This window comes from Bufo bufo, chromosome 9 (assembly GCF_905171765.1).
Source record: "Bufo bufo chromosome 9, aBufBuf1.1, whole genome shotgun sequence".
NCBI classification, from domain to species: Eukaryota; Metazoa; Chordata; class Amphibia; order Anura; family Bufonidae; genus Bufo; species Bufo bufo.
Genome location: NC_053397.1, coordinates 29635286 through 29649948, shown reverse-complemented (window position 1 = coordinate 29649948; position 14663 = coordinate 29635286). Strand labels below are relative to the sequence as shown.

At 44.1% G+C, this 14663-nt stretch overlaps 1 protein-coding gene across 2 annotated transcripts in view; it reads left to right on the top strand.

Annotated features, from left to right (window-relative positions):
* The window catches only part of PTPRG (protein tyrosine phosphatase receptor type G), a 494056-nt gene that overhangs the window by 333831 nt on the left and 145562 nt on the right, over positions 1-14663 (top strand). For both annotated transcript variants that reach the window (XM_040407763.1, XM_040407764.1), the window contains exon 9: positions 14088-14278. In XM_040407763.1, the coding sequence (XP_040263697.1) occupies positions 14088-14278 (191 nt within the window). The remainder of the gene's footprint in view (positions 1-14087; positions 14279-14663) is intronic.

The window sequence follows — 14663 nt, the reverse complement described above, 5'->3', positions numbered from 1 at the left end:
TCCTGCCGCTGTTCCACCTATACTCTGTTTTCCTATGACGTCTGGCGTGGAGGCGGATTCCTGTTACCAGGCAACCAAGGCGACGCTCCGCTTTGATAATAGAGCCGAGGTCAGTACATGCCAGGTAGCCTGTCGGAACGCCGCCTTCCCTTGTTAGGTTACAGGCGGCTTAAAGTCTCCACTGCACTTGCTTGAGGTGGTTGTTATAGTGAGATGCAGGGATGAAATCAAAGGGCAAGTAAGTTCAACCTCTTAGGCTACATGAACACGACCGTATGTGTTTTGCGGTCCGCAAATTGCAGATTCGCAAAAAAAGTATGCCATCCGTTTTTTTTCCGGATCCATTGTAGCAATTCCTAAAATGGACAAGAATAGGACATGTTCTATTTTTTTTGCGGAGCTACGGAAGGGACATACTGATGCGGACAGCACGCGGTGTGCTGTCCGCATTTTTTGCTGACCCATTGAAATGAATGGGTCCACATCCTATCCGCAAAAAAAACGGAACGGACACGGAAACAAAATACGTTCATGTGCATGAGGCCTAATGTAGAAAATAAATTATGGATATATGCTGTGGTGCTGGGTATGAGTCCCTCAGGGGCAACACCTGCATGGAGGGTGTATATCAGGGATGCTCAACCTGCTGCCCTCCAGCTTTAGCAATACTTCTACTACCAGCATGGCCTAATAGGTGTAGGCTGTCCAGGCATGCTGGAGTTGTAGTTTTGCAACAGCTGGAGGGCTGCAGGTTGGGCATCCCTGTTATATAAAAATCCCCCTACTTATTTGTTCCCATCTACACTACAAAAATCTTCTGAGGTTGATTGACTTCCTATAAAATTAGCCTTAATGGGTTTTCTCAACTTTTTTTTTATTTTTATCGGTGATGGTCCGATAAGACCGATGAACGTGACATCACATGCCCTAGGAAAATCTAGAGAAGGCCGCAGCACTACTGAGAGTTGTGTTGCTTTCTCAAACAGCTGATCGGCGGGAGTCCCAGTTTTCAGACCCCCAGCGATCAGAGGATAGGTCATCAGTTGAAACTCTTGGAAAACATCATTAATGTGTGTATAGAGTGATTGTCCATTGACGTCCAATATATCTGATCTTGGGGGTACAAATGTGTCCTTTCCTCTCAACATATCCTGAGGTGCTGTATGTGGCACAAGAGGAACAGCTATGGGGGAAAAAAATTGATTTTGAGATACTCTGCCACAAGATGTTTGTTATGTGTAAAACACTTACCTCTCCTGCTCCGGACGCCTCTGCTCCAGCGCTCTTCTTCCTCCTCCTCCTCCATCGGCTGTGCTGTGATTTGACGCGCACAGTGTGAGGTCACAGAGCGCCCTCACGCTGTGTGCAGCTACAGCACAGCCGAGGACAGAGCCTTCACCGCTTCCCTGTCCTCCAGTACTAATGAGCGCTTACATAATGGGGCGAATTAGTATTCGCCCCATAAAACACAGGGGCGTTTTCTCCCCGCTTTTGGGGGGAAATATGAGACTTATGGGGCGAAAAATACATTACTGTGATTTTTTTTTTTCATATGGTATCACAAGCTTCCAGGAAAGTTATAAGCCCGGCAATCCTCTTCAGAGCGGAACCCGGACATATCCCCTTCTTCTCCCACTCAGCCCCTCTGACATGAGCAATGGGAGCATTTCATGCTCCGACTCTCTCCCTTGCCCTGCGTGATTCAGCCCAGAGCTAGGGCTTTTCCTGGAGATCCGCTGATGGCTCACTATGGGTAAACTAGGCGGAGGCTTCTGCCTAGTAGTGAGCCCGGTGATGTCACCGGCCGTAATGGGCGGGCTTTAGCGCTTCCCTAGCCTGTAAAGCGGGAAAAATTTCAACAAAAAAGCCCTTGCCTGGATGAAAAAGGGGATATGTCGGACAACCCCTTTAAAATCAATTCACGCTACAAAAAGTCGCAGTGTAGCCCAGGCCTTAGGGCTCATGCACATGACCGTATGTATTTTGCGGTCCTCCAAAAAATACGGATGACGTCAGTGTGCATTTCGTATTTTGCGGAAACGAAACAGCTGGCCCCTAATAGAACATAATGCGGACAATAATAGGACATATTCTATTTTTTGGCGGAACTACATAAGGACATACGGAGACTGAATACACACGGACTAACTTCCGTTTTATTTTTTGAGGACCCATTGAAATGAATGGCTCCGCATGCGGTCTGCAAAAAAAACTATGGACATGGAACGAAAATACGTTCATGTGCATGAGGCCTTAGGGATCTCCAATATGTTGTCCGTCACAATCCCCCTCTGCAGATTTTTCCGTTTCTTATTCAGCAGTTGAGGAGATACCGCCTAGTAGTGCGCATGGTTCCGATGGAGCCTGGAGGCCCCCGATTTGTTCCGGAGCAGGGTTTGTACTCTATTATTGCACTGGGCATTCGCTGACCTTTTCTGTCAGATCTCCTTCGAGCCAAACAAGTAAACTCCACGTGAAGCTGAAAAAAAGTCCAGAGACTTTAGCAATTATGAGCATTTACTGCGCTTCTGACCTTTTACCTTCCTGAATCATAAAATCTGTATCCTGAGCTCCTTTCCACATTCCGTGTAACCTTAGATTTGCTGGAGGCTTTTAAGGCGAACGGGTGGTTTTGTTCCAGTATTTCTATGTTGGTGTAAGGCCTGTGTGCTAGTATGGAAGAGTATTCGCTTTAGTATTGGGGTGCTTGGTTTCCTGTCCTTGGCCTTGTTATACAGTCCATTCCATTGAGACCATTATATTAGTATTTTTGTCTAGTCCGGTCCTCATGCATGCCAGCGATGATCATTAAATGTTGTTGTTTTTTCAATGGTTCAGGCCTGTGATGTCGACCTGTCATCACAGGGCCCCGTGGGGGAGATTTACAAAGCTAAATGCACCAGATTTCTGTCTCATTTTACAAAAAAACAACGGTGAACATACATTGCATCGTATTTATTAGGCCTCATGTACACAACAGTCGTTAATTAATTCCTATAGGTCGGAGAAAAAAAAATATTGTGGACCGCACACGGAGGTCATGCATGTCCTGTTCTCATTCATGCTGCCGTTCCGCAAATCATAGAACATGTCCTATCCATTTTGCTGGACAAAAATGCAGCCTATATACGGCCCGTATCCATATTTTGTGGATTTTCCGTTTGCGTGCCTCAAAATGCATACAGTCGTGTGCATGAGGCTTATGCGTTTTATACACTTACTATGCAGGGGGCTTAGAGTAGAGAGTGGGCATAGCTTAAAAAGATTGTGCAGGCCATATGTATTGATGACCTACCCTCAGGATAGGTCATCAATATCTGATCTGTGGGGATCCAACACCCGGCACCCCCACCATTCAGCTGTTTGAAGAGAAGGTGGCGCTCCATGTGAGCTCTGCTTCCTCTTCATTAGGCTACATGCACACGACCGTATGTGTTTTGCGGTCCGCCAATTGCGGATCCGCCCAAAAAAAAAACGGATGACATCCGTATGCCATCCGTTTTTTGTTTTTTTTGTGGATCCATTGTAACAATGCCTAAAACGGACAAGAATAGGACATGTTATATTTTTTTTGCGGGGCTACAGAACGGACATACGGATGCGGATAGCACATGGTGTGCATTTTTTGCGGACCCATTGAAATGAATGGGTCCGCATCCTAAAAAAACGGAACGGACACGGAAACAAAATACGTTTGTGTGCATGAGGCCTTACACTGTGCACAGTCTCACCTCTAGCGGTGGTGTAGTGTAATTGTAAGTACTCGCTCCTTTCAAGTGAATGCAGCGAGTACTTGTCATCACCCTGCACCGCCGAAACTTCTGAGACGATGTGCAGTGTAATGAACAGGAAGCAGCACTCGCATGGAGAGCCGCCTCCTCTTCAAACAGCTGATCGGTGGGGGTGCCGGATGTTGGATCCCCGCAGATCCGATATTGATCACCTATCCTGACAATAGGTCACGGATATATATGGCCTGCCCCAACCCCTTTAAAATTTTCCACATTGCACCAAAATTCTGGTGCAAGAAAATTGGTCTAAAGCAAGCCGACCAAGAGGCGGTGTGAATTTCTACAAAAATGTCTAGATGGACAGCATTTTTCATACATAGTAAGCCATTGTGTTGGGCCATCTACTTTCGTTCGAATTGGTGTAAATTTCATTTGTGTTAATAAATCGGACCCAGCGTCTCCTTCATTCTTAAGATCAGTGAGGGTCCTAGAGGTTGTATGTTCCCTCCCTGATTAAGGCCTTTCACACATGGATTTTCATGGACCACGGTCTGTGAAAACCAGGCCTGCCGTCCTGCTGAGTGCATGGCGTTATTGGTTGCTATGATGCCGTGCGCTTTGTGCCGCTGTACAGTAATACACTCGTATAGATCATTCGAGTGTATAACTCTAAAGCCGCGGCGGCACGAAGCGCACGCTGTCATAGCAACCAAAGACTCTGTGCGCTCGGGAACTCGGCAGGACGGGTTTTCACGTGAAAATCCACATGTGTGAATGAGGCCTTAGAAGTAATCTCATTATGAGTGGGGAAGACCCCTTTAACATCTTAGCGGACCTCTTTTATTCGTACATTTCTGTACTCCCTGAACTCTGCTTGGTGCATATTTGTATGATTGCATTTTGTATTGTATTTTTGTCATAAAGGTTTAATGGTTTGCCTAGCTGGGAGCATCTTACTTTCACGTTTAGACGTTATCGGCTGGTTATGTACAGTATATCCCTTGTCTTTTAACTACTAACAGCTCGTAAATACTTAATTAAGCCATATTCCTATCCGGTATCCTATAAGATAAGAATTGAACTATAATGCTATTAGAGAATCTCAAGGCTGTACAGAGAAAGGGGCTGCATATTTTTTAATAAAGACCAATAGAAAGAAAATGCTGTTTTAAGCTCAAAATGAGTACAATGCAGTAATAAAAAAAATAAAAAACTGCCCCCAAAGGTGTTCATAACCTTTAAATGGCTCAACTCAACTACATTTCCAAAACATGTGATGATGAACTAAGACCTGTAATCTGGAGGACGCTTTAAATAGCAATGTGTATGTTCCAGACTGCACCACCGCTGGTATTTTCTGTGTTGGATCTGTGATGACTACAGCCTCTAAGGCAGATGGAATGTCCCTGTTTTTGAGTCTAAAGCATTTTGATTTCCAATCGATACATGGGATACTTCAGCCCATACCTGGGATGTTAATGTTTCCCCTATTTAGTGCACAAGGTTAATCCAGTCTAATAGTCAATTTAGGAGCCTTGGTCCCTTCGAAGTCATTTACACTAGACATGACGTTTTTTTATTTTATTTTTTCCCCCGACGTGTTTCCCAGCGAAGGCAATGTTCCAACTATTGATCTGAAGTCAAAGGTACAGCGCTATTCAAGAGAGGCAATTTAGTTCACGTTCACTATTTCACCCAGCCTGACATCATAAATGAAACCATATCTCATAGTAAAGTTATTGCCGCGGTGCCATCAATCGTCTCTTCAGAAGGTTGCATTCTGTGTCTGTCACCGAGAGCAGTGACATAACACTCCACACTCTGTCCCCTTTGGGTGTCTACGTCAAGTTCATTTAGAATAGTTGATCCCACGCTTCAGTTTCTACAATTTCCCCAAGCAAAATATATCAGATGCCCCCGTTACTTGTAGAAGGACTCATAAATACCAGAGGTGGTTCACAGGAAGGGCATGGAAAACACAAAATCTGGGAACGCCGGTTTGGGAAATGGAGAGAGAACTTCTCATTTAACCCATCTGACTCTAGAGGAATGTATAGTTCGCAGACACAAATTGCTCTTACTAATCACAGAAATGACTGCCCTTTTTTTTTTGTTGGACTACTAAACCTAAAGTCCACAAGTTATGAAAGTTCTGCAGACAAAACGAGCTGCAGCTATCGGTCACATGTATGTATGTAAATTTTTTCTGGAGGTTCTCAGTTCTGGAGATGTGCTCATGCACACAACTTATTTTTTACGTGTCGTTCTGTTATTTATTTTTTGCGGCATGTATGTGGAACCATTCACAAAAAATTGACACCAGCTTACTTCCCTCACATCACAGTAATAGGTCTCCAAATCTCTCGCAGGCACCTGCGCAGAACACATCCCACAGGCGTATCACCATGACATCAGGGGAGAGAGGAGGAAGCCTTGGAAGTTTAGGGGAGTAGTAGACATCAGGGAAGAGCGGCGAGTTTGGACATATTGAAAAGAAAAGCTTCCCAGCTGGCCACTTTGGAGTTGTTTTGCATATGAAAAAGAATATATTTTCCTGGGCAATCAATGAACACCCGAATGGCATATTTAGAATGTTTTACCACATACTGAAGGCCATTGCTTGTAGTTTTATTAGTGAAAAGTCCATTACAGACTCCCTTTAACTTAACCTGTAGATCATAGCAATAAAAATGCACGCATGATACTTTATTGGGTTGTCCAGGATTAGAAAAACCATGAGTGCTTCCATAAACAGTGCCACTCCTGTTCAGAGGTTGTGTGTTTGCAGAGATAAACGTCCCATGGTGCAAAGACCAACCACAGTTCACCAGGATCAGGAATCAAAGTAATTTATTGCAGCAATACAACGCGTTTCGGGGAATCAATCCCCTTCATCAGGTACACAAGGCTGCAGGCAGAGGTTGTGGGTGGTATTGCAACATGTCCCCATTCACATCAATAGAGCCACTCTACAATGCCAGATAGAACCCATCAACCCACAGATGTAGCTGTGTACCTGGAAAAAAGCAGCCATGTTCTTGTCAGCCCCAACCCCCCCTAAAGTTTTAAGTGTAGGGAGTTTGGATATGGTTCCCCACAAGACACATCATAAAAGCTGATTAAGAGGACTGGTTTTTCTTTTGTACGTGTTTTACATGGCAACCTAAGACGGCTAGTAATAGTGTTACTTTCCCATGGACTAGTGGCGTAAATCCTTAGCATAGAATGAGGTGATATAACTAATCCCTTTAAATTACAGACCAGCCATAGTGATTTGAACAGCGGGGCAGGAGCCGTCGCTTACGGTTTTTTTTTGTTTTTTTTTTCTTAGGTGTTTTTAGTAAGTGCTGTTCATAGAGATGCATTTGTAGAAGCCGACACCATCAGCATTGCATTGGGCTGCTCTACATTATGGAATTTGTTTAGGTCCAGTGTAATATTGTGCCTAATACCGGTAAACGTTTTCAAGTCCTTCAACATTTTACTTTTTGCTTTTTTTGTTTTGTTAAAAAAAAAAAAAAAAGCAGTGTAAAGGAATTGTAAAGCATTAGACAAACATGGCTGCTTTCTTCCAGAAACTGCGCGGCCTCTGTCCATGGGTTGTCCAGCTCTGCAAAAATATGGCAAACAGCTGTTCCGTGTAAAATCCCCTCAAAAAACAAGGGGGCACTGCCTCTGTAGAAGAAAAAGCTCAGTCTTCAGAGGCGTCAAGGCTTCTTTACTGTAAGAACCGTAAATCTGTGGAATAGTCACCGCAGGACGCGGTCACAGCAGGAACATAGAACGGTTTTAAAAAAAACAGCTTAGATTAATTCTTATTCTCATCTGTCTGATGAAACTTGGCCCACCCTAGAACATGAAGGCCCTTGCCTTGCACGTGGTATAGCTGTCTCATCAGACGGCCATCTCTCCCATCTCCTCCATACACATGCATTCTTTCCAGATACCTCTTGCAGTCCAACTGCCCAATCCTTATCTCTGCCAACATCTGCCATCGGGGAGAGTCGGGAGGCGCCACATGCACATTACATGGCCATGCAGTCCCACAGAGAAAAACGATTCTCAGGATAAGTCATCAGTATCTGATCACTGCCAGTCCAACTCTCGGCACGGCCATCGATCACCTGTTTGAAGAGGCTTCAGTGCTCCAGTGAGCGCTTCTGCCCCCTTATAGCAAGCCAAACACAGCGCAGTACATTGCATAGTACATTGAACACTGAAAAAATACTAAAATTAGCCCCGTTTTGTAGTCTAGTCCAAATTGATGGAAGGCAGGGCCAACACAAGTAGGCAGGGCCAGCAATACCATATTGTGGCACATTATACCACCCCAACAGAGCCAAATACCACAGTCCGTCACAAAATACATCCCCAAAAACTTCCACTATCCGCCCATGAGGAGGGCTCAGGTGGCCCCCTGGGCATCGGCCCACCGATAGACTTCCCTGTAAGGTCTATGGCCAATCCACCCCTGGATATAGTTATCAGAGGAGAGAAATTCTTTCAATTTGATTCAGGGCCAAATAAATTCAACCCAAATTGGAAGGACTGATTGCCTGGAAATCTCTGTTTCTCTATTGATTTTCCTGGGGGGGGAAAAAATCGCAAAAATTTTTAATTCTTTGTCACTGAATTGATTCTCTCGTTTTCAACCAGAATGTAACCGTGTGAGAAAATGACTTGTTTTCCTACTCCCTCCTCATCTTGTCTGTGCAAGCCATGTATGAACTCTGCACGCTCTTTTATCAAATGCTTGCTTAGTATGCTGAAACTTGCAAATGCTCAGCACTGACGCGTCAAAGGATGTGATTACCAAGCCACTGAGGCTGGGACGACCGCGCTAAACGCGGCCTTTCATCCACTCGTCGAGACAATGTCACCATTGCGTTGGTTAAGCGTAATATGTCTTGATTCACTGCAGGGAAGAAGAAGCCGGAGCGCTTGATTCATTACGTAAATAACGGCACGCATTACGCTCATATATTATGAAGCGGCCGCAGCCTTCCGTAATGACTTGAAATGTCAATACGTTTTGATAATGGATGGTTGTCGAGTTGATTTTGATCAGTTTTATTTGTTCTGTCGAATTTCAAATATGATTAGGCGGACGACCTCAAGGAAATGCGATGTGCTCAGCGGCCACGCATCTTACTGGATCCTGTGGAGCTTCCCTCGAAAACGTTCTCTATCGATAGACTGAAACCTCAGGAGAGAGAGGCAGGGAAAACATTCTTCATAAACCTTGAATTTCCCGTGGTGAAGACTCTGATAACTGGCGGAATAGCAACATCATCATTTATTCATTCATAGCTGCAAACACCTACTAGAACGAAAGGAGACATAACCCAATATTTTCTTTTTGAATCTTTTTCTATATACACGTTGGTTGTATAATCATATTTTATTATAGAGTTTGGTCCATGGAGAAGGATAAACCTAGTGAAGGGGATTAGAAAAAAAACATGGCTGCTATTTTCAAAAAACAGTGCCACATCAGTCCACAGGTTGTGTGTAGGACTCCAGCACTGAACCATTTATTTCAATGGCGTTGAGCTGCAATACCAGATGCAACCTGTGGGGGAGGGGTTACAGTTTTTGGGAAGCATTTTTTTTTTTTTTTTAGTTCAGTACATCTCCTTTAAAGAGAATCTGTCAACTCTGTTTCAATCGAAGCATGCCACCATATGAGAAGGTGTCTCAAAACATAGCCATATATTTCTTGTGAAAATCTGGTCCTCTAATCCTAAGAAACACATCTTTTTATTTTTAATACAAATATGGTTTCCGGTGCATTGTGGACAGGACTGCTCCATTTGGTGCACCATCATTCCACCGTGACGCCATCCATCCCCTTTTGTTTGATTGACAGTCTCTGAGATGTCAGAGCTGGTAGCTATGACCCAGGTGAAGCCAGGTGCACCAAACAGAGCAGCCCCCCCCCCCCTTGGTGCACTGAAAACCTTATTTGCATAAAAATAAGCATTTCTCAGAATAAGCAAGAGCAATTTTTATAAACCAACCAAATTCCCCCATGCAGCACATGCCTCCTAGTGGCACTATATAAAACAGCACAGCACAAAATACCTCCCCACAAACAAGCACCAGTTACCACTGTGCAGCACAACATACCTCCCCTGCAGCGCCAAATAAGTACAGTGCAGCACAACATACTGTTCCTCCCCTGCAGCGCAACATACTGTACCTCCCCTGCAGCGCAACATACTGTACCTCCCCTGCAGCGCCAAATAAATACAGTCCTGCACAACATGCCTCCCCTGCAGCGCCAAATACAGTGCAGCACAACATACCTCCCCAGCAGTGCCAAATACAGTCCAGCACAACATACCTCCCCAGCAGCTCCAAATACAGTCCAACACAACATACCTCCCCAGCAGCGCCAAATAAATACAGTCCAACACAACATACCTCCCCAGCAGCGCCAAATAAATACAGTCCTGCACAACATGCCTCCCCTGCAGCGCCAAATACAGTGCAGCACAACATACCTCCCCAGCAGTGCCAAATACAGTCCAGCACAACATACCTCCCCAGCAGCTCCAAATACAGTCCAACACAACATACCTCCCCAGCAGCGCCAAATAAATACAGTCCAACACAACATACCTCCCCAGCAGTGCCAAATACAGTCCAGCACAACATACCTCCCCAGCAGCTCCAAATACAGTGCAGCACAACATACCTCCCCAGCAGCTCCAAATACAGTGCAGCACAACATACCTCCCCAGCAGCTCCAAATACAGTCCAGCACAACATACCTCCCCAGCAGCGCCAAATAAATACAGTGCAGCACAACATACCTCCCCAGCAGCGCCAAATAAATACAGTGCAGCACAACAGACCTCTGCACATATGCCAAAAATTCTGGGTTGGGTATGCCATCATCCTACTCCTCAAGGAGTTGGCTGAGGATGGGGGACTTGGACCCTACCTTCTGTTCCCCTGACTCCTTCCTAAACAAAGCAGGAAAAGGAGAGGGCAGCACTCGCCATTAGAGGGGTTGGGGTGCATATCACAGTGTGCAGCTCTAGTTGCCAGAACCCTGCACAGTGCTGATGCTTGACACTGGCACAGGGATCTATCTGCCGAATTCTTGAGAGCAATTTACAATTTGTGAAGCACTGGAGTTATTGAGGAAACTGCTCCTGACCAGGCCGGAGCATCTAACAGCGTCAATAAAACAGGGCTTACAGTTTGTTCCATTAGTCATTCCCTTCCCAAGTAGTTTGGTTAATGTTTGCTGTCCTCTTCCCTTCATCATCTAGTATGGTGCTGGTTCTCACTGGCCAGACACAGGGGAGGCATCTCTGTTCTATGGAAATAAATTGTAGTCTGTAGAAAACAACATAAAACAGTATATACTGATGCAGTCACGAGGATGACTATGGAATAGACAGTACTGTTTTTGAGTCCAGCATATATTAAATTATTAGTCCTGATACATTGTCAGAGACAGTGGCATGGAAGAGTAGGGACCGATTGGAGACGTGAAGATTGGTTTGACTCATGTTTGCAGGAGCGGATCATTTGTGAAAGTGAAGGTTTTAATGCAAAAGCCTGAATCTCATTTCAAACTGTCAGAGACTACCAGAGCATATAAAAGGGTTTGCCGAGGGGGGAAGGAGAAGGTCCCAAAGTCTGATTCATTCATTTTTGTGGTCAGGAATGGATTAGATTGAGATATAGTTCTTTGTCATTTGTCACCTTGTCATTTGGACTTGATGTATTTGAGTAATAAAATCTGAAGACAAGATGCTCATTTGAGGAACGAGCGAAAGATGGGAAACTGAACTTCAGATGATTCCTATAACCAGCCGAGGATGTCATAAGTCTCAACATGACTCTTAATAATGTGCATACCTGAAGCTCAAGCATATCCTAAGTAATGACTTTTATTTTTCACTGGAATTTTTTATTTTTTTTGGAGGGGTAGGGTATTTAGGAAGATACTAAAGTGCTATATTAGTACCTTCAAGACATATCCTTATCTCAGACATCGCTTGTCTTCACAATGATGATTGTCATCTGATGACTCACCGTGTCTGTAGGTGAGAAGAATAATAGCAACATTTGACTCTTCAGTTCTGCGCTATAGTTCAAGTAGAGAACCAAAGGCAATGACCCATTGGCTTACTAGACTGATGTAAGAGATTTGTCTGCAAATAAAGATCCAGATCTAATCAAGTCAAATCTCTGTCATAGGAGAACCCAAGTCACAGAGAGGCAACTTGATAAATTGATCTTCAAAAGAAAACTCCAGATGAATTGTAATTTCTGGCTGAAGCTTGTATCCCTAGTTGAAGACTTCATGAGATAGGACATTTCATAAATGTCCATGTACAGTGCCTTGCAAAAGTATTCACCCCCCCTTGACTTTTTTCGTATTTTGGTGCCTCACAACCTGGAATTAACATGGATTGTTTGAGGATTTTCATCATGTAATTTACAGAACGTGCCGACAACTTTGAAGATGTTTTTATTTATTTATTGTGAAGCAAACAAAAAATAGGACAAAATAACAGAAAAAGTCAATGTGCATAACTATTCACCCCCCACCTAAAGTCAATACTTTGTAGAGCCACCTTTTGCGGCAATCACAGCTCCAAGTCGCTTTGGATAAGTCTCTACGAGCTTGCCACATCTTACCACTGGGATTTTTGCCCATTCCTCCTTGCAAAACTGCTCCAGCTCCTTCAAGTTGGATGGTTTGCTCTTGTGAACAGCAATCTTTTTAAGTCTGACCACAGATTTTCTATTGGATTGAGATCTGGGCTGTGACTCGGCCATTCCCACACATTTACATGTTTCCCCTTAAACCACCCAAGTGTAGCTTTAGCCGTTTGTTTGGGGTCATTGTCCGTCTGGAAGGTGAACCTCCGTCCTAGCCGCAAATCACGCACAGAGTGGTGCAGGTTTTGCTCAAGAATATCCCTGTATTTAGCACCATCCATCTTTCCCTCCACTCTGACCAGTTTCCCAGTCCCATCCCCCCAGTATGATGCTGCCACCACCATGTTTCACTGTGGTAATGGTGTTCTTTGGGTGATGTGATGTGTTGGGTTTGCGTCAGACATAGCGTTTTCTTTGATGGCTGAAAAGTTCAATTTTAGTCTCATCAGACCAGAGCACCTTCCTGCATACATTTTGGGAGTCTCCCACATGCCTTTTCACAAAATCACAAAGTGCCTTTGTTTTTAGCTGAAAGTAATGGCTTTCTTCTGGCCACTCTGCCATAAAGCACAACTCTATGGAGCGTACGGCTTATTGTCGTCCTATAGATACTCCAGTCTCTGCTGTGGAACTCTGCAGCTCCTCCAGGGTTACCTTAGGTCTCTGTGCTGCCTCTCTGATTAATGCCCTCCTTGCCCGGTCCATGAGTTTTGGTGGGCGACCGTCTCTTGGCAGGTTTGCTGTTGTGCCATGATCTTTCCATTTGGTTATGATAGATTTGATGGTGTTTCTGGGGATCATCAAAGATTTGGATATTTTTTTATAACCTAACCCTGACTTGTACTTCTCAACAACATTGTCCCTTACTTGTTTGGAGAGTTCCTTGGTCTTCATGGCAGTGTTTGGTTAGTGATGCCTCTTGCTTAGGTGTTGCAGCCTCTGGGGCCTTTCAAAAAAGTTGTGTATATGTCAGGGATGGCCAACCTGAGGCTCTCCATCTGTTGCAAAACTACAACTCCCATCATGCCCAGACTGCCAACAGCTATCAGCTCACAGCAGGGCATTGTGGGAGTTGTAGTTTTACAACAGCTGGATAGCTGCAGGTTGGCCATGCCTGGTATATGTAATGACAGATCATGTGACACTTAGATTGCACACAGGTGGACATCATTTCACTAATTTTGTGACTTTTGAAGGTAATTGGTTGCACCGGAGCTTTTTATGGGCTTCCTGCCAATTTTCTGTTTTCTATTTCTAAACAACAGTTTTATTTATATATTTTTCTCATTTCACTTCACCAACTTGGACTATTGTGTTCTGATCCATCACATAAAATTCAGATCAACAAAACATTGAACTTAAGGCTGTAGTGTAACAAAACATGAAAAAAGTCAAGGGGGTGAATACTTTTGCAAGGCACTGTATGTTCGATCCAAAACTTGCATCTTTCAAATTGTTGTCCTGCCTCCCTATCTGTTAAAATTGAGATGGGCGCAGATCGGCACATATTCGATATAGATTCACATGAGAAACTATTGAGGACATTTCACTGTTTAAATACTTACATCCTTCTATGAAAACTTCTATCATCAGATTGATATATAGCCCAATGTATATTTGACATTCCTAATTAAATTCCCGAGAGTTACCATATATTTTGTCTTTTAGTTTGCAGCTCCCCACCGGTCAGCATGACAGTGCAGCCAGTCAACAAGACAGCTTTAGTTGTTTCATGGAAGAAGCCAGCCTTCGTTTACCATCCTCCAATCATGAACTACATGGTATCTTACAGCTGGACCAAAAATGATGAGGAGAAGGAGAAGACCTACATTAAAGACAATGGCAGTGAAAAAGAACTGGTAATGTAATCTTGTGCAGTCATGTTTTATCTTCATTTTTCTTTGGCTACTTTCACATTAGGGTTTTTGCTGGATCTGGCAGGGTTCAATATAAACGCTTCCGTTACTGATAATACAACCGTCTGCATCCGTATAATCTGTAACATAGCCAAGATGGATTTATCCATGTGTGACGGATCCGTTTTCTGTTGTCAGATTGTGTCAAAGAAAATGGATTCATCCCCATTGACTTGCATTGTGGGTCATGACTGATACGTCTTGCTCCGCATCCCAGGACGGAAAGCAAACCGCAGCATGCTGGGTTTTGCTGTCCAGTACGAGAATGGAACGGAATGCATTTTGGAGTGTTCCGTTCTGTTCAGTTACGTTTTGTCCCCATTGGCAA